The following is a 16,502-nucleotide window of genomic DNA, read 5'->3' as shown; positions in this document are numbered from 1 at the left end:
AAAGTGGAAGAGGGAAGGCCTCGCGTCGATGTGCTGGTCGACTAATCGAGAGCTTCGAGGAATCGATGAGTGGGGCAGAGAAGACAAGAGACAACGGGCCTTTTAACCTATGATTTGAAATTATGATTCAATGGTGTTTTGGATTGCGTCTGATGCTCATCTGATCACAGTTTAACGTTAATCTGTGTATTCATCTGTAAGATTGTGGCAGCCTTTGTTTAAAGATGGTGCTGGGGTACTCTGTCAGCCACCTTTTCCAATTTCCAGTTGAAAAAGTTGTGAAGGCTCATTGTAAGTCTTACAATGAACGAAAAGATGTTTTAGAAGTGAAACAGGTGGAGAATGACAACGGTATGGACTGACTAAACTTTTTTATCTTAAAATATTCTAGTTTTTCTTCTCAATAACATTTTTGTCTCCTATTTGACTTAGATGTCCAGGGTCTTGAATATTTTAAATGGTTCATAACTACGTTAAATCCACTCCCAAGCATCATTAGAAAGGTAAAAAGCGCTAGAGACCAAAATAGCAAATAATGATTTCTTGGTTTTTTATGTTCCTTGTTCTGAAAGCCTTCGGTAATCAATTTGTTTTACTGTTCTGTTCTCATTTTTGTTCTCCAGATGGGTAGAATGGATGAGCCAAATATCCAAATAGAAGAAGAATTGTGGATTGACAGCCCTGGCAGGCGCCACTGGCTCAGGCAACAAAATGTATCATTCACAGATAACATGACAATACAGAGGAACTCCACTTTTGTGCCTGATTCTCACAATCCAGAGTGGTATGTCATCATCTTGTCAGTTGTTGGATTATAATGGTATAAGTAGAGCTTTTAACAATGTAAGCTTTGTCTTTTCAGGACTTGTTTTGAGCAAGCGGGAGCTGTAGACATGGGTAACCTTGGATTTATTGGAAAAGCTCTGGAACTACTTTACAAAAATGTGATGGAGACTGATGTTCGCCAGCAAATTGCATTGATTGAAGGGATTCTAGACAACAAATAGAAATACCGTGGATCCAAGCAGGTACCAGGTACAGACTACCTACATTGAGTCCAATCTTCGATGTTTATGGATATAATTTTCTAATACTAGAAATTTCCACGTTGGTGGTGGTTTCTGAATTCTGATAATGCTTCTGACTGTTTTTGTTGCTGTTGTATGTGTTTTTATTTTTTTAATTCATCAATTATGTGCCAAGTTACATTCCTGTCAATCAGAAGAAATAACTTTAAACTCATTATATTTTTTTATTCAATTTAAAAAACAACATCTAACTTGGTACTGAATTATGTTGTACTCTATTGCATATTTAATTACATATCATTTTAATGTTGTTTTGATTTTTTCTTTCTATCTCTTCTGACAACTCTACTGGCTGGTCAATTCTATCCACAGTTGGCAATTCTAAATTGAGCTGTTTACAAGACCATAGGAAGAATTCTGGTGGATCAGCTCTTAAAATCAAGTCTGAATTATCTTTTTTAAATCCATGCAGAGTCAATTCCTGGAAGTAACAAGTTTATAGAGAACCCGGAGTTGCACAAACTTTTGTAGGGCTACTGCTGAGTGCAAAACATTTTTGTGCTTACTTGGAGATGTAAATGCATTGGTATTGACCCTTCAGAACCACTTAGCACAGAAAGATGTTTCAGTAGAGGTGGTGGCAGTGCCTAGTGAAATAAGTTCGGTATAAACTAAGACAAATTTTTATCATTTTAAGTTGGTGAAGGGCCAAGGCTTACTTACTTTCACAGCTGGGGCAATCCATGGTTTTAACAAAACTGGTTTTCCAAACAAGGAACTGACTCTTGTTCCAAATTTTTTGTCACCCAATGCAGGGGATAGCAGAATATCAGATAAAAACACTCTTGGACAGTGTGCATGCTCTTGCCATGTTGATACTGACACCAATGAGGCCTGCTCACACTGCGCCACAACCTTGTGGCTAACTACTCCAATATTTACATCTCTTCTCTTCCTTTCATTCTCAGTCCATTTACGTACGATGTAGCACTGCACAAATTGAGCTACATGAATTTCAGGAGTAAGACTTAGAGATAAGTCAGTTTAACACCAATTTTACAGACTTACATGCTTTTGGTTTTCATGGTTTTGAATTTTGACAGCAAACCTTTCACTTCCCTCATCTTTCAAAGGGTGTCCGACAGTGAGTGCTAAAAAGGTTTGTTTTGGATCGTCAGAAAACAGAGCCTTAGATCTACGGATGGATTTGCTCACTTCTTCAGCTAAGGCAGCGTCTGCCACTAGTATAGTAATTCCACTGATAGATCTGTTAAAACAACAGAACAAGTTATGCCATGTTAAATTTCACCAGCGCATCTTTATACTTATAGATTACAGGTACTAACTTTTCGGGCACTTTGACCAACTTCAAATATTTATATCCTAGTTCTTTAGCTAAGAATGGAAGAGTATGGTAAATGCTGCAATCCTCTTTTGAAGAACCTAGATCTGGTGGCTTATTTATCGCCACGATACCATCTACATTGAGAAAACAAAAACAATTGAATTAGCTTCAAGCTGGCACGTAAACATTAATTACAGAAATAAGAAATTGTAAGAAACTTTCACCTTTATTGTAAATGATTTGTCCTAGTAAATATTTAGAAGTAGATTCAACATTCACATATTTCCACCTTCGAACATAAGTGTGTTCTTTCCGTCTCTGTTCATTTTCAGCTGCTGCATGAAAAGAACTAGAGCTTTTAGAAACTGAATCAAATTTGTTTCGTAGCGGGGCACAGTTGCAGAGTAAATTTCGAAGTTGTGATGATTTGATTGTCAATGTCGATGACATTTTTTTAACTCTATCTAATACTTGAAGGACCACTGTGAAGAGAAAAATTATAAATATGACTTAGTCTATTCAACATTTACATTAAGTGTTGTGATCAATTAACCTGCAAAATCACATGAGAAGTTGGAGGTAACTCAAAGAGAGATTGACAGGAATCATAAGGAGTCTCGAACAAAATCTCAGACCCACGTAGTCAGTCTCCAGTTCCTAAAGATGTTGAGAAATTCACGGAAAAATTCAAAACAATGTAAATTTAAAAGAACGAAACCAAATCAACGTTCCCCACTGGTATCGTGTGAATAAACTGGACGGCTGTATACACACGCACATTCAGTATTTGCACTCGGATGTTTCTGCATAAGAGGATTTAAAAGACTCACGTTTCTTGCTTATGTCAGAGAAGAGGTACCTCTGACCTGACTACCGTTAAGTAACGTTGTTGACAGCAAGTCTTAATCCTAATCCTAGTTATTCCTCCGTGTTCTTCGTTTTCAACTATTCACGATGCAACACGACGACGTAAGTTGAGGGCCATCCACATGTCACGTTGGGCTGCCTCATCTGAGATTTATCGAAATGTTTACATTTAATTCAATTTGTGAGGGTGCTTGTAGTGACCGTATATTGGATTCTCTTTCATTTAAATCACTTTATGACCCTGTGATCCGTCACGTTTCATGTCAAGATACGTTTTGGCGTCCACGTGAAAGTTAGGTTATACCCACTGAAAAATTGTTTGTGTCTGTTTCCCTTCAGGTCGTGTGGAGTATCATCAACAAAACATTTTGCTCACACAAAGTCAAGTAAGTTAAAGTACTGACAGGAAATGTCGTTATGCCATGTTCCAATAGTGATAAAATTTGCACATCTATGAATTGTTTATTTACAGCACCAAAACCCAAAGGTTTTGTAGAAATGAATACAACTTGACTGGATTGTGCAGTCGAGCATCATGTCCTTTAGCAAACAGTCAATATGCCACCTGCAGAGAAGAAAATGGCATTATTTATTTGTATATGAAAACCGCTGAAAGGTAAGTTTTCCCTTGAAAGGATTCCAATTCAAAAACTTCCCTTCATTTATCTTAATGTTTGGAATTATCTGTCAACAGGTCGGCATTTCCTGGAAAATCTTGGGAAAGAATAAAACTGTCTAGGAATTTTGAGAAAGCAATTTCTCAGATTAATGAAAATCTTCTCTTCTGGAATAACTTTGTGAAATCAAAATGCAAACAGAGATTTGTAAAAATAACTCAGTACCTCATTCGAATGCGCAAACTCCGCCTTAGAAGACAGTTAGTAGCAATTTTCTATTGATTCTTTGCTTCTTATTTATAAAATGGGTTCTGATTTTGATTTTTGCTTGTCCTCCTTTAGGAAGAAGCTGGTTCCTCTTCAACGAAAGATTGAGAGGCGTGTGAATCGTCGTGAGGAGAAGGCTTTAGTCGCTGCTCGTCTTGAATCTGCTATTGAAAAGCAACTTTTGGAAAGGCTTAAAAAGGGCACTGTTAGTATAAGATTGATATGAATGACCATACTTTATTTCTGGTTAGAATGTTCTTTTAAAGGCTGTGTCCCTCTTTCAGTATGGAGATATCTACAATTTCCCTCAAGCTGCATTTGACAAGGCTTTGTCCAAAGAAGAAGTGGAAGAAAATGATCCTGAAGAAGAGGAAGATGAGGAGGAGGAGGATGACGAGGAGCTTGAGGTAATTTCTTGAATCATTTGATGCTTCCATTTTATTTCCTGTACTGTAAACATTGCTGAGATGGGATTTTTTTGTAAACTAATTCTTTACTGGTCAATTTCAGGAACTAGAAATGGAAAATGAACTTGATAATGGTGAAAGTGAATTTGTGGTGGCGGATACTGACAGTGAAGAAGAGGAGGAGGATGATGATGATGTTGGGGTAAGTTTTAACAATGAATAGATTGGTTAGTCTGAGAGAGAGAAAAAATTACTTAGTTAATTAATTTTTCTTATCTTGAATTTGCAGGCAAGAGAAAATGTTAGTAGTCCAGAGCCATCAGATGCATCAGATATTGAGGTATGTCTTTTGCTATCAAGTTGTGTGGAGTGTTGTGTTGGAGTCAGTTTTCACTGTACCTGGCTTTGTTGCAGGATATTGGTGATCAGCCTGGACCATCCAAAAAGAAGAAGTCGAAGAAACCTGCGACGAAGAAACCACGTGTGGAGATTGAATATGAAATTGAGTCAGAACCACAGTCCAGAAATAGAATTGCATCATAATTGTGTCATTGAAATACAATCATTTTGGGGGAATCAGTGTTTTCATTGTTCAGTTTTTCATATTTTTTTATTGAATTATGTGATAAACATTGAGGGATTGACATATTGTGGTTATAACTTCACACATATTGGGCCTGTTCGGTAATGCTGCTGGTTTTGTTTCGTTTGGACCCATTCAAAAAATTGTACATATATCTTTTTTTAAAGATGCATAAGGTAGAAGTTTGTGCGTTCTGTTCTCAGCCATATTAAGAGGTCAAAATAATGTGTTGTGGATCTTTTTTTTTCCTCTCCTTACTTTGACTCATCAGCAAAATGAGATTAATCTAGTTTTTAAATATGAGAAACATAAACATTTTCTTTGAACTAGAACCAAAATATGTCTCATGACTGATATATACTAAACATACAGTATTACGTACTCAAAATTTTCTACAATGGAAAGCATGTAAAACTAAGTTGGTAGGCACAAAAGTAGAATCAAAAGTTACAGCTCAGCTGAACTTGCAAAGATCACATGCAAAATACTTAAGTCAATAGTAAAAGGGGGGAAAAGGATGAAAATAACTATTTACAAATATTTGTTTAATAGTATGCAATTACACCAGTGTAAATGTAAACCATAGAATACATTCACTAACATTTGTGCAATCTTGGAACAATAAAACAACGACTAGTAGATAATGAGGAAGTTTATAAACTAGACTGGCATAAATACCACATACTGAAGTTCTGTATGTGGGAGTTTCTCAATCATAATACAGGGTATAAAATGCCTGCCTTCAATCAAAAAGTTCTGCAAATTCTGTCAGTAGGGTAGTTTTGAATAAACATATGATTACTTTTAATTCCATTTCTACAGGTATACAGGTATGAATGAGTTATCACAGTTAGCTGGCAGCTACCTTATCAATCGCATCGTATATATACTTATATGTGGCACACAAATAATTGTTGGTAGCAAATTGTCATTAAAAACACAATTTAATATCAGATACTGCTTTATCATGAGCAAATCTGCTACACCTTCATATCGCCAAAAGGAGAAGAAATGAAAAAAGCACGGCACAAAATTGCAAGATACTAAGAAATATGAAGGTGGAATGGTTCCTTTTCATAAGATAAGCTAAAAAGACAACAAAGAAAACTTTAAACAAATCTATCAACAACAATAAAGTTCAAACAAAAGAAATGACAGTAAATAAATGCATAGATTTCTATAGGATGACCATAGTTTGAGCTTCAGCATAGGAACTCTAAACAAGTTAAAACAAAGACAAGAAAATCTGTTAGAGATCAAAGTAGAGTTAGGCATGAAGCTCTCACATTTAAGAAAAAGTTCTGTTTGGGTGAGAAAAATAATGAAGGCACACCCAAAAATTTGACAGTAAGACTGTGATGAAAATTCAGTGATGATCAGTTACAAGTAGTACAACAAAAGGCTCACAGCAAATACATTAGTCAGCAAAGTTTTGACGAACATAAAAATGTAAATAATTGTGCTCTTTAGACTGATGAGTTGGCTGCACCAAACTTTTTTGTAAAGACAACCTCCACAAGAAGTCCTTGCTGTCTTCTCCTTCCGGTAATTCAGGAGATGAAGGAGGAACTACAACATCTGGGATATCTGAAACACAGGCATCACAAACATTTTTGTTACTCAGACATGTAGTTTTCATTTTTCAGTTCCAATTATGAGGAGTCCTACCAACCTGTGAAGGTGTCTTCTAAACGCTAGCTAGATGAGGACCACATCGCCACCCAGGTTGTAGGCCATGCCCAACGCATCATGAGCTGCATTTTGGTCCAAAGCCATACTGGCACTGCACAGGGGTCGGTGTGAGCCAGCACCTTACAGTAGTGCTTCATATAATCAGTGAGAAATTGTTAAGGATTCTTACACAACAGGTAAATCATTTAAAGAGGTAAAAGAAAACAAAATATTAAATAAGGGATTGGGAAATAACAATGCAGTTGGAAAGAATAATGCTCAGAAAGGATATTATAGTCCCCATGGAGGATGTCCACCATTTACATACAAAACATATGTAAATCCATCCTTACTCTTGCCATTTATGTAATAGTAGTATGGCAAAAAAGAGTGAAGCCTGGAATTTTGTTTGAAAAACAAGAAAATTAAATAAAAATTTTGATCAAAGTGTAGCTTTACAATAAGACAAGACCTTACTTAAATTGATGTCGTTGATAAAAATGAATTGCTGGTGTGTTGGTGGTAAGGACATGTAGGAACAGAGCCTTGCAATGAGTGTTGTTAATTGATGTAGTTGACAAATGAGATATTAAATTATCCAGTAGAACTGATGCTATACCACTTCGTCTGTAAGTTTGACTTACACCGAGGCTCAACAGATAAGCCACTAATGTGTCTTTTCCAAAAGTTGGGGCCAAAATGTCCACGTCCTGGAATATTGTAGATGAGGATCAAAAATTGTTTGTGCTGTAATTATCAGGAGAATCTGAGAAGCAGAAAAACTGTGTCTTCTTACCTCATCATTTAGCTCTGAGTGAGTTTTGATTTCAGCTACAATAAGACCGATAATGACCCCTTCATAGACAGCAGCCAGAGAGTAAAAACATGGGTTTGACGTGATCTCTTCATACCAGTAGTAGGGATAAGATATAGGAAACCAATCTGCACATAACGCCTGCACCTGAAAATAAGAAAAGAGAAATTATAGGGTATTAGAAAGGTCCAATTAAGTTGCACAAGTTCTGTAGTGAAGTTATAAAATGCTCAAAGCATACCTCTGGGATGTCCGCTGGACACAGGAATCTTAACTGTAAGTTGGTAAGTGTGCATAGCTTGCTGCATGGCTTTGGTAAATCTGCATACCTGTTAAAAACCAGAAAAGACATTTTTCACCATAGGCTAAGCGTAAGACTTTCGGGTTTAAAAATAATTAACGTCTCCTGGGGAATTTAATAAAATACCAGAGATAGTTTCCAAACACATACAGAGTGTTTTATAAAATATCTTTCAGCTAATACAATATCGAGATTTAAAGTAAATTAAGAAACGGTAGGGAGCTTTACAGTGCTTATGAGATTGATAAGGCTTAGAGGCTCCAACACTAGGTTATGATTGCACTGACAGCCACAGCTGAAAATCCTACCATATGATTCTCAAACGACAACAAACAGTGGAGAAGAGCAATTTACTGGCGCTGAAACGTTTGAATCGACTTCAAAACCACACAGTGAGACAAATTAAGAAGACATTGCAAAACATAAACAAATGTACATACCAATCAAACCCAGCCATAAATCATATAGTAAAGTGCAATATATCACAGGAATCAGCCTATCACGAGTATACAGGGTTTCTGGCAGCATCAAACGGGAATTGGAGCGGTGACTAGGCGGAGAGGCACCTCCTCAGCTTGCAACCATGATTAGCACTCTTCCTGACATCCCACATCGCTTCGCTGAGGTTACTGTTGTCCTTCTCTGTCCGACCGTCTGTCCGTCTGTCTTCGTCTTGCGCACTCGCACTCCCGTTGCTCCCGTTCCTTCTACTAGCGCTGTCAAATCGCCCCCGCCGTTGCCGCCCCTGCCCCCACCCCCGCGTGCTACGAGCAATATCACGCTGAACAGAACGCCTCTTGTCCTTCCCTCACCACATGGGCAATTGCGCGGTGAACTGCTTCCCGGATAATGTGAAACGAAGCCCTCGACCCGACGGGCAGGGCAAGCAAGAGTGGAGATGCGTTTTGCGTCCGCAGCAGCACTAGCTGCCCTTCGTGTTCGGGGAACCCCGGCCAATCCAGGCCAACCCAGGCCCGCGAGGCAGACGGAGACAGAGACAGGTGATCGGGGTTCGGAGTTCGGACTGCACTGCCCTGAGTACACGGCAGCACGGCACACGCAAGGTGCGTAACGGGACCCGAGGCGGGGCCTAAGTGCCTGTGGTCGCTCCGCTGCTCGACCCCCCCTCCCCCCTTTTCCGAACCCAGTCATCTCTCGTTTGCCCTTTCAAAGAGCATCATTCTCCCGTCGTTATCACAGCTAATCACTGCAAAAGCAGTTCAGCGGGGCACACCCACCGAACCCGTCGCTGTGACGTCGAGTCACGGTTCGACAAGGGTCCAGACGCGACCGAGTTTTTGTGGTTTTTAACTCCGCAGAGCGGTCGAATCGAACACCGATGCGCCGGGCCGTCAGGCCGTTGCCTGGCAATAATAGAAAGGGAAATCTAAATTTACAAGTGTATCAAAACCCCCGAAAAAAAAAAACCGAAAAAAAAAATTGAAAAAGGCAAAAGAAAATAGCAAACAAAGAAGAAATAAAGCTGAATTGAAAATCGAAGAGATCTGAGCCGAACACGATGGCACCGAAGCGAACGAGCAGTGAGGCGGTGAACGCCGTGGAGGCGGACAGAGCCAAGGGCAGTCGGGGCAGTCTGGGGGCCGTGCAGCGGTCTCGCTCGCTGCGCACCTCGGCCTCGAGGACCATGACGGGGACGCTCGCGGTCCGGGACTCGGTGCGCACGCCGCGGCCGCACCGCGGCGCCGAGGACGCCGAGGAAGACGACACGGAGGTGCGGGGCGGCAAGGCCGTGGTGCCGTACTCGTCTCCAGAGTCCGGCTTCAGGTACGGAGTCAAGTCCCACCAGAGGATGCTGAAGGATCAGTTCGACGCTGTCCGGGTGCGAGAGAGACAGGGACGGAATGGTCCTTCGGACCGGTGGCGTGACTGGGGCGGCGGTCTTCCTCAGGGGCTACACGTACGAGGTGAGCGAGGCCCTGAAGGACCTGGAGAAGCAGCGCGAGGTGAAGGGCGGCCTGATGGGGCCGCTGCGCGCCGTGGCCGAGCTGGAGCGCGCGCAGGAGCAACGCAACGAGGCCTTCCGCGCCTGGCTGTCCAACGTCATGAAGAAGGAGCGGGAGGCCGCCAAGCACGCCGCCATCACCGGTCAGCACCAGGACTCCGGAGACTCCTGCCGCGAGCGCCCGCAGACAGTGGCGTAGGCAACCCGGACGCGCGCGCGCTCGGCGGGGCGGCCCACGCCGCGCTCCGCAGGCGCTCAACGCTCAACCGCACTGCTTCCTGCTTCCAGTGCTGAAGCGGCGCGACCAGATGCTGCAGGAGGTGGGTCCGGACTGGTTCCAGCAGCTGTCGTGGGACCAGATGGAGACGGTGAACCAGCTGCAGGTACAACTTGGCGAGGTTCAGTTATGTCAAAAGTTCGCCAACTGTAAGGCTTCATTCAAAAATGTAAAAGATTGAACCGTAAGGGCAAGCAGTTGAGGTACGTTGGGGTTGTCGTCCCCGTGACCTTGCCCCACCCCCGCCCCCACAGGGGCTGCACCGCGCCGATGCCGACGAGGGCGCGACGTCGCGCGTGGCGCTGTGGTGCTGTCGGCTCGGCATCTCCCCCATCCCCAGCGCGCGCCAAATCACGCGCGCGCTCCGCGAGCAGCCCGAGGACCACGAGGCCTTCCTGCTGGCGCTGTACGCCGTCATCAGCCAGAGCGGCAAGGTGCCCGTGCCCGGGGACCCGCCTGCGCCCAAGCTGAGTGAGTGACGTGGGCCAGGCTTGTTTCGGACTCGCTGAGAGACTCGACGACGTCCCTCTCTGCAGGGACGGGCTTCGAGTACACGCCGAGCGAGCGGCTGCTGCTGTCCGCGCTCGCGCACCTGCGCCTGCCCAACGTCATCGCCAAGCTGGAGGAGCAGTTCGGGCCGCCGGAGAAGAAGCCGCGCTACTTGCGCGTCAACCCTGACGGTGAGGCCTTGCATCTTGGCACGCAGCGCGAGGGTGTCGTGGTGCGTCATTTTGAGGTTGCTGGCGGTGTCGCAGTGCCCCCGCGCACCGCGAGGCCGGAGCCCTACCTGTGGCCCTACCTGGAACCACTGCCGGTGCCGCGGCTGGACTGGCTGGAGGTGATGAGCGCCAACCACACGGTGCACGTCGAGAACCTGTACATGCGCGCGCACCTGCTGCCCAGCACGCTCATCAAGGAGCTGCAGTACAAGTCGCAGCCGCGCCCCGTCATCCCCCCCGCCAGCAAGCCGACGCTGAGGCCGGTGAGGCGTGTTCTTCGCTCTGTCTCTCCCACGCCCGTCTTGGGGTGCGCTAGGTGCGCCACAGGGGCGCGAGAGAGAGAGAGACAGAGCGACGAGAAAATTTTTGGAGTGAGCTGGCTGATGTAGTTTCACTGCCCAGGTCAGCATCTTTGATTGGCGTGTCAACAGGTGCGCTCCCGCAAGAAGCGGACCGCCGCCGCCGAGAAGAAGAGCAAGGAGGACGAACCTGCTGGTGCGAGTCCACGCGTCGACGCACAGGGGCTTGGCTTACCTCGTGTCGTACTGCTTCTTCATCCCGGCTGCTCTGGCTCCGCGACGCGATGCTCCCCTTGACTGAGATGACGGCGGTCCCCGCCGCCCTGGCCGGCCGGCCGTCGGCGTGGTGCACTCTACCGCAGTGCAGGCGGGGTGCGCCGCGTCATGCCCGCGCCGTGGTGCACAAGTGCCTCGGCGGCGATACCGGGCAGCCTGGGGCAGCGATAGGCCACGCCCCGTCGTGCGGCCGAAGTCCAGGCGGGGCGGCGGGGCGTGGGAACCGAACTGCGGCCGAACTGCGTCGTAACGCCGAGCTTCTCTTTCCACAGGTGTGCCGCCGCCCGAGGCCGAGGACGTAAGTAGGCGTGTTCGAACACCCGCGCCGGCAGGGTTCTCTCTCTAACGCCCAGCTCTAGGACGGCGACGCGGCGGAGGGCCCCGGCAGGGCGGCGCGGCGGGGCTCGGCGGGCCGTTGGCGCTCCAGGACGACGACGAGGTCTGCGACCACCACGGCCATGCGCTCCGTCGCCTCCTCCCCCATCCCGTCCAGAGCCGCGACGGACGCACCGCGCTCCAGGCAGCGCCGCGACGACGACAAGGAGGACAGCGCAGCGCCCGGCGTGGACCCCGCCAGTGTGGCGGTGAGTGAGCTGGCCGTCAAGCCGCGTGTCAAGCCGCGCCACGGCCAGGACGGCCAGGGCCTCGGCCAGGGCCGGCGGGCCTTGTTCAGCTCATTGAGCAAAGTGAACCGGGCACGCCGGGCACTCGCCTCCGCCGCCATGGAGCGCGTTATCCAAGCGCCGATGCGTGGCCTGGGGCCTGGCCGCCTCGGCCGCCGCGACCACCACTTGTGAGGGAGCTCGTCGTCGCGCGGTGCTCGACGCGGTGCTCGACGCGGTGCTCGACGCGGGCCGCGCTGCGTTCTGAGTAGATTTATTTAATAAGGACAGGTCCTTACAGTGACCCCTTTCGATTTCCGCGGTTGATGACTTGGCAGATTGCTTACCTAAGTAGATGTCCAAAAATAAAATATTAGGTCGCTCGAAGCCTTCTTGGCTGAGTTATAGCCAACTTTGTTTTTATTTCTTAAAAAAGCTGGGTATTTTGGGTATTTTTTATACGAGACGTACTTTTTAAGCTAGGTGGATGAAAATTGGCCCTGTGATGCAAAATTAAATAAGGAACACGATGGTGCCCTCAGAATTGATCTACGACCAATACTTACGGAGATATCGGCCTCCAAAGTTGGAAAAAAGAGCCAAAATGTAGGAAAATACCCAAATCTTGGGATTTCGGAAACTATTGGACCCATTGACACGATTCAACGCTCATGTTGTAGAAAAAAAGCCACGGAATCCAATGAGCTCACGCGCAGGTCCGTGAGACTAACCGTTCAGGAGATACGCGGCTCTAAAGTTTGCCATTTTTCGTAGGGTGCCGAAAACGTTGTTTTTGCACCTTTTCAGACTGTTGAGCCTTCAGCGACACGTATCCTGCCTGCCTTCGCGAAGACCTCGGCTCAGGGGAAGGCGATACTGTGGTGAAACGCAGCCCACTGTCAGATTAAAGAAGAGGCTCTCAGAAGAGGTGCTCAGGAAGAAAAACACCGCTGAGGGAGCCACCATCCACGCAGTGCATTAGCCCGCCCCGATTGAGCCCCGATGACCTGAGAGCCCGGGCCAGAGCCCGACCGAGCCCGACTGGAGCCCGGACTGAGTCCCGATGGCCCCAGACCTGACTGAGCCCCATTAGACCCCATTTAAGCCCCGCGCCAAAAAAAATGTTGCAATTTGACCCAAAAACTTTACAAAAAACTGTTCAAAACGGAAGTTTTTTTGGCGTGGAGCTCCAGTGCGGCTCGCTCAAACTAGAGACCTAGAGACTGACGGAGAAGCGCGGGCGCCGTCGCGCGCTGGCGGCCATTTTGTCTGGGCCGGCCCAGAAGGGAGCGGGGAGGGGACAGGGAGCGGAGCGGAGAGCGCTGCGGTAAGGTGGGGCGAGGCGGAGCGCAGCAGACAGCTCGAACAGTTTTTCGGCCACAGCTCGAAAACCGTTCAAGTAAGAGTGGTACAGTAAGCGAGCCGATTGTAGCTTGTACAGAGACCTACAATCGGCTCGCTTACTATACCCCTCTATCTAGAACGGTTTGGAAGCTGTGACCGAAAAACCTTCTCCAGCTGTTAAGTGCGTGCGCCGCCATTTTGTCCGGAATATGAGACAGCTCTCCGGCCGCGCGCGAGGAGTATGAGAAACTGTTGGTGCGATTATCGGCGCCCGCGCTTCTCCGTCAGTCTCTAGGTCTCTAGCTCAAACCAGGCCCATGCCGGGGCTCTGACAATCGGGGCTCAATTGGGCTCGGGCTGGGCTCGACCTTGACACCGACGAAGTCTCCACCCATAGGCCCTGACCCGGTCGGTCTAGAGGAATTCGAAAGCCCCGGCAGAGTCCAGCCGGGTCAGGCCACGCTAGCTGTTAGAGTGGTCCGGCGGAACCCGCCCCAGTCCGGACTCACGGTGTAGGGAGACCACTCATCGTGTGGTGCCCACCTACACCGTGGCCTGACTTGGCCGGACTCGGTCGGACAGTGCCGGGGCTTAGCCAAGACTAGCCGGATAGGACGATCGGGTGTCGGCCAGGTCTGGGCAGAGTCTGAGCCGGGTCGGGGCCGAGTCGGGTGGTCGGATCGGGGCCTATAGGCCAGGACTTCATCGGAGTCTAGGGCAGGTGGCAGGTCATCGGGGCTCAATCGGGCCAGACCACTCTTACAGCTTGGCCTGACTCGGACGGACTCTGCCGGGGCTTAGCCAAGGCTTAGCCGGATTCCTATGGGGTGACCGGGCGGGTCGGGGCCTATGGGCCGGCACTTCGTCGCAGCAAGCCCCGGCCAGAGCGAGGGGTCAAACACTCTGATAATCGTGTGTACACTTCTTCCAGTAATCATTAGTAATTACACGCCAAAACTGGCTATTTTCGCTGTTGTTATCGGATTTGGGATGGGGGGGTGTCCTATGAAAATAGGCCAAACATGCTCTAGGCTGGCCAAAAAAATAGAGTTTTTTGAGTATTTTTGTAGGTTATCACTGGTAATCAGTAATCCTGTGTACACTCCTGAGCTGAGTGATGGAGCCCTCGGGCCAGAGCCCAGCCTGAGCCCGACTCGAGCTCCGATGGTCAGAGCCCCGGCATGGGCCCGGTTTGAGCGAGCCGTACTTGAGCTCCACGCCAAAAAAAACTTCCGTTTTGAACAGTTTTTGTAAAGCCTTTGGTCAAATTGCAACATTTTATGTGGCGCGGGGCTTAAATGGGGTCTAATGGGGCTCAGGTCAGGTCTGGGGCCATCGGGACTCAGTCGGGGCTACGGGGCTCTCAGGTCATCGGGGCTCAATCGGGGCGGGCTAATGCACTGCGTGGATGGTGGCTCCCTCAGCGGTGTTTTCTTCCTGAGCACCTCTTCTGAGAGCCTCTTCTTTAATCTGACAGTGGGCTGCGTTTCGCCACAGTATCGCCTTCCCCTGAGCCGAGGTCTTCGCGAAGGCAGGCAGGATACGTGTCGCTGAAGGCTCAACAGTCTGAAAAGGTGCAAAAAACAACGTTTTCGGCACCCTACGAAAAATGGCTAACTTTAGAGCCGCGTATCTCCTGAACGGTTAGTCTCACGGACCTGCGCGTGAGCTCATTGGATTCCGTGGCTTTTTTTCTACAACATGAGCGTTGAATCGTGTCAATGGGTCCAATAGTTTCCGAAATCCCAAGATTTGGGTATTTTCCTACATTTTGGCTCTTTTTCCCAACTTTGGAGGCCGATATCTCCGTAAGTATTGGTCGTAGATCAATTCTGAGGGCACCATCGTGTTCCTTATTTAATTTTGCATCACAGGGCCAATTTTCATCCACCTGGCTTAAAAAGTACGTCTCGTATAAAAAATACCCAAAATACCCAGCTTTTTTAAGAAATAAAAACAAAGTTGGCTATAACTCAGCCAAGAAGGCTTCGAGCGACCTAATATTTTATTTTTGGACATCTACTTAGGTAAGCAATCTGCCAAGCCATCAACCGCGGAAATCGAAAGGGGTCACTGTAAGGACCTGTCCTTATTAAATAAATCTACTCCTTGCTTCGGTCAGCGCCGCCGCCTCCGCTGAGGCGGTGGCTAAAGAGGCAAAATATGTGTGGGCACTGCAAGAAAACGACTTCTTTCCTCCCCTGCGCTTCCAGAGCTTTCTCGAGTCGCTGGCGTCCGAGGACCCGCTGTGCCAGCTGCCCGACGTCTGCCGCATCCCCGCCATCCAGAAGTGGATCCGCCTCCGAAACGGGCTGCTCTACGTCCACCGCAGGCTGGACGGTGCGCTCGGGGGAATCCCACTTTATTTCCACTTGCCTCAAACAAATTTTGTCAACACTGACACTGTCGCGCCCCGCAGAGGTGCTGCAGGACCGCAGCCTGACGATGTACAACGCCAACCACCTGGGCATGGCGTACCGGGTGCCCACCCCGAAGCACGGCCTCAGCCCCAAGCAGGTGCGCGAGCTGACGTGGGACAAGCGGGACTGGTACCGCCGCAGGGTGAGTTTCCGAAGCACGCCCCAGGAGCACCAGCGGATAAATGAGGTCAAAATGCTGATTCGAACCCTCGCCCAGGTGGACAAGATCATGCGCGGCTACTACACGGCGCTGCGCACCATCCAGGTGAACGCGTCCCGCGAAATGTTCCCCGCCATGGCGTGCGACTACTTCCCGGCCCGGGACCGCTTCATCAAGACGTACTTCGCGTACATGCCCAAGCACGAGATGGACGTGCCGGTGGTGAAGCCCTGGAACGCGGGCGAGTTCAACCAGGAAGTGCTGCCGCGGTGGCGGGACCGCTACTACCAGTGCCGGCAGCAGAAGTGACGTGCCGGCGTGACGGCGTCGCTGTGACACGCGGTACGCGGTGCGCGGTGACGCAAGTGTGGGTGTGCAAGCCTCGCAAGCCTCACTCGCCTCGCCGGGGCAGTGCGGCGCCTGCACTGTGACGCCTTTGTGCGTCGCCACGTGTGACGGCTTGCCTGCGCCCTGCAGCCCCGCCAGCCCCGCCAGCCCCGCGCGGCGTCCGCAGGGAAAGCCCTGTCACGTCATCGTTGCGC

The 16,502-nt window shown here is 48.2% G+C and overlaps 5 protein-coding genes across 7 annotated transcripts; 3 read left to right on the top strand and 2 right to left on the bottom strand.

Annotated features, from left to right (window-relative positions):
* Positions 1-47: 47 nt before the first annotated feature.
* LOC117654318 (PRELI domain-containing protein 2-like) lies at positions 48-1,338 on the top strand. Its single transcript, XM_034400898.1, has 4 exons — positions 48-351; positions 433-503; positions 624-784; positions 863-1,338. The coding sequence occupies exons 1-4, from the start codon at positions 225-227 to the stop codon at positions 1,005-1,007; spliced, it is 504 nt and encodes a 167-aa protein (XP_034256789.1). The 5' UTR covers positions 48-224; the 3' UTR covers positions 1,008-1,338.
* LOC117654297 (mitochondrial mRNA pseudouridine synthase Rpusd3-like) lies at positions 1,079-3,141 on the bottom strand. 3 transcript variants are annotated; one of them, XM_034400871.1, is made up of 8 exons: positions 2,927-3,126; positions 2,598-2,855; positions 2,375-2,507; positions 2,097-2,295; positions 1,752-2,018; positions 1,595-1,675; positions 1,323-1,509; positions 1,079-1,211 (listed from the first exon to the last, which is right to left on the bottom strand). In XM_034400871.1, coding segments are annotated over exons 2-8 (1,095 nt in total). In that variant the 5' UTR covers positions 2,824-2,855; positions 2,927-3,126; the 3' UTR covers positions 1,079-1,209. The 3 variants fall into 3 exon arrangements, with proteins under 3 accessions (XP_034256762.1, XP_034256753.1, XP_034256742.1); XM_034400862.1 differs by lacking the exon at positions 1,079-1,211 and having other exon boundaries at positions 1,233-1,509; positions 3,013-3,141; XM_034400851.1 differs by lacking the exon at positions 1,079-1,211 and having other exon boundaries at positions 1,233-1,509.
* LOC117654307 (protein MAK16 homolog B) lies at positions 3,138-5,339 on the top strand. Its single transcript, XM_034400884.1, has 9 exons — positions 3,138-3,342; positions 3,580-3,626; positions 3,713-3,856; positions 3,935-4,117; positions 4,200-4,329; positions 4,409-4,531; positions 4,635-4,733; positions 4,821-4,871; positions 4,946-5,339. Exons 1-9 carry the CDS (start codon positions 3,328-3,330, stop codon positions 5,072-5,074), a joined length of 921 nt encoding a protein of 306 aa, XP_034256775.1. The 5' UTR covers positions 3,138-3,327; the 3' UTR covers positions 5,075-5,339.
* Positions 5,340-5,642: 303 nt separating this feature from the next.
* On the bottom strand, positions 5,643-8,621 carry LOC117654310 (N-alpha-acetyltransferase 60). The gene is given in 7 exon segments (XM_034400893.1): positions 5,643-6,701; positions 6,787-6,950; positions 7,078-7,182; positions 7,263-7,567; positions 7,570-7,746; positions 7,841-7,928; positions 8,341-8,621. Coding segments are annotated over 6 exon segments (834 nt in total). The 5' UTR covers positions 8,358-8,621; the 3' UTR covers positions 5,643-6,701; positions 6,787-6,808.
* Positions 8,622-9,498: 877 nt separating this feature from the next.
* Positions 9,499-16,434, top strand: LOC117643357. The gene is made up of 10 exons (XM_034382204.1): positions 9,499-9,685; positions 9,810-10,006; positions 10,152-10,246; positions 10,395-10,611; positions 10,677-10,820; positions 10,896-11,122; positions 11,291-11,452; positions 15,498-15,720; positions 15,800-15,942; positions 16,018-16,434. The coding sequence occupies exons 1-10, from the start codon at positions 9,546-9,548 to the stop codon at positions 16,267-16,269; spliced, it is 1,800 nt and encodes a 599-aa protein (XP_034238095.1). The 5' UTR covers positions 9,499-9,545; the 3' UTR covers positions 16,270-16,434.
* Positions 16,435-16,502: the final 68 nt, after the last annotated feature.

This window comes from Thrips palmi, unplaced genomic scaffold (genome assembly GCF_012932325.1).
Source record: "Thrips palmi isolate BJ-2018 unplaced genomic scaffold, TpBJ-2018v1 HiC_scaffold_1, whole genome shotgun sequence".
Taxonomy (NCBI): domain Eukaryota; kingdom Metazoa; phylum Arthropoda; class Insecta; order Thysanoptera; family Thripidae; genus Thrips; species Thrips palmi.
This window is presented reverse-complemented; position numbering and strand designations above follow the sequence as displayed.

What these genes read in the sequence shown, in the direction of transcription:
- LOC117654318 (XM_034400898.1), top strand. Translation starts at nt 225, where the DNA reads ATGGTGCTGGGGTACTCTGTCAGCCACCTTTTCCAATTTCCAGTTGAA. An exon ending in ACAGGTGGAGAATGACAACG is followed by an intron (nt 352 to 432) that starts GTATGGACTGAC and finishes TATTTGACTTAG; the next exon opens with ATGTCCAGGGTCTTGAATAT. An exon ending in GATTCTCACAATCCAGAGTG is followed by an intron (nt 785 to 862) that starts GTATGTCATCAT and finishes TTGTCTTTTCAG; the next exon opens with GACTTGTTTTGAGCAAGCGG.
- LOC117654297 (XM_034400862.1), bottom strand. Translation starts at nt 2,823, where the DNA reads ATGTCATCGACATTGACAATCAAATCATCACAACTTCGAAATTTACTC. An exon ending in TTGGTCAAAGTGCCCGAAAA is followed by an intron (nt 2,296 to 2,374) that starts GTTAGTACCTGT and finishes TTGTTTTAACAG; the next exon opens with ATCTATCAGTGGAATTACTA. An exon ending in CAATGCATTTACATCTCCAA is followed by an intron (nt 1,510 to 1,594) that starts GTAAGCACAAAA and finishes TGTTACTTCCAG; the next exon opens with GAATTGACTCTGCATGGATT.
- LOC117654307 (XM_034400884.1), top strand. An exon ending in TTTTGCTCACACAAAGTCAA is followed by an intron (nt 3,627 to 3,712) that starts GTAAGTTAAAGT and finishes GTTTATTTACAG; the next exon opens with CACCAAAACCCAAAGGTTTT. An exon ending in TATATGAAAACCGCTGAAAG is followed by an intron (nt 3,857 to 3,934) that starts GTAAGTTTTCCC and finishes ATCTGTCAACAG; the next exon opens with GTCGGCATTTCCTGGAAAAT.
- LOC117643357 (XM_034382204.1), top strand. Translation starts at nt 9,546, where the DNA reads ATGACGGGGACGCTCGCGGTCCGGGACTCGGTGCGCACGCCGCGGCCG. An exon ending in CAAGCACGCCGCCATCACCG is followed by an intron (nt 10,007 to 10,151) that starts GTCAGCACCAGG and finishes TCCTGCTTCCAG; the next exon opens with TGCTGAAGCGGCGCGACCAG. An exon ending in CCGCGACGCGATGCTCCCCT is followed by an intron (nt 11,453 to 15,497) that starts TGACTGAGATGA and finishes CTCCTTGCTTCG; the next exon opens with GTCAGCGCCGCCGCCTCCGC.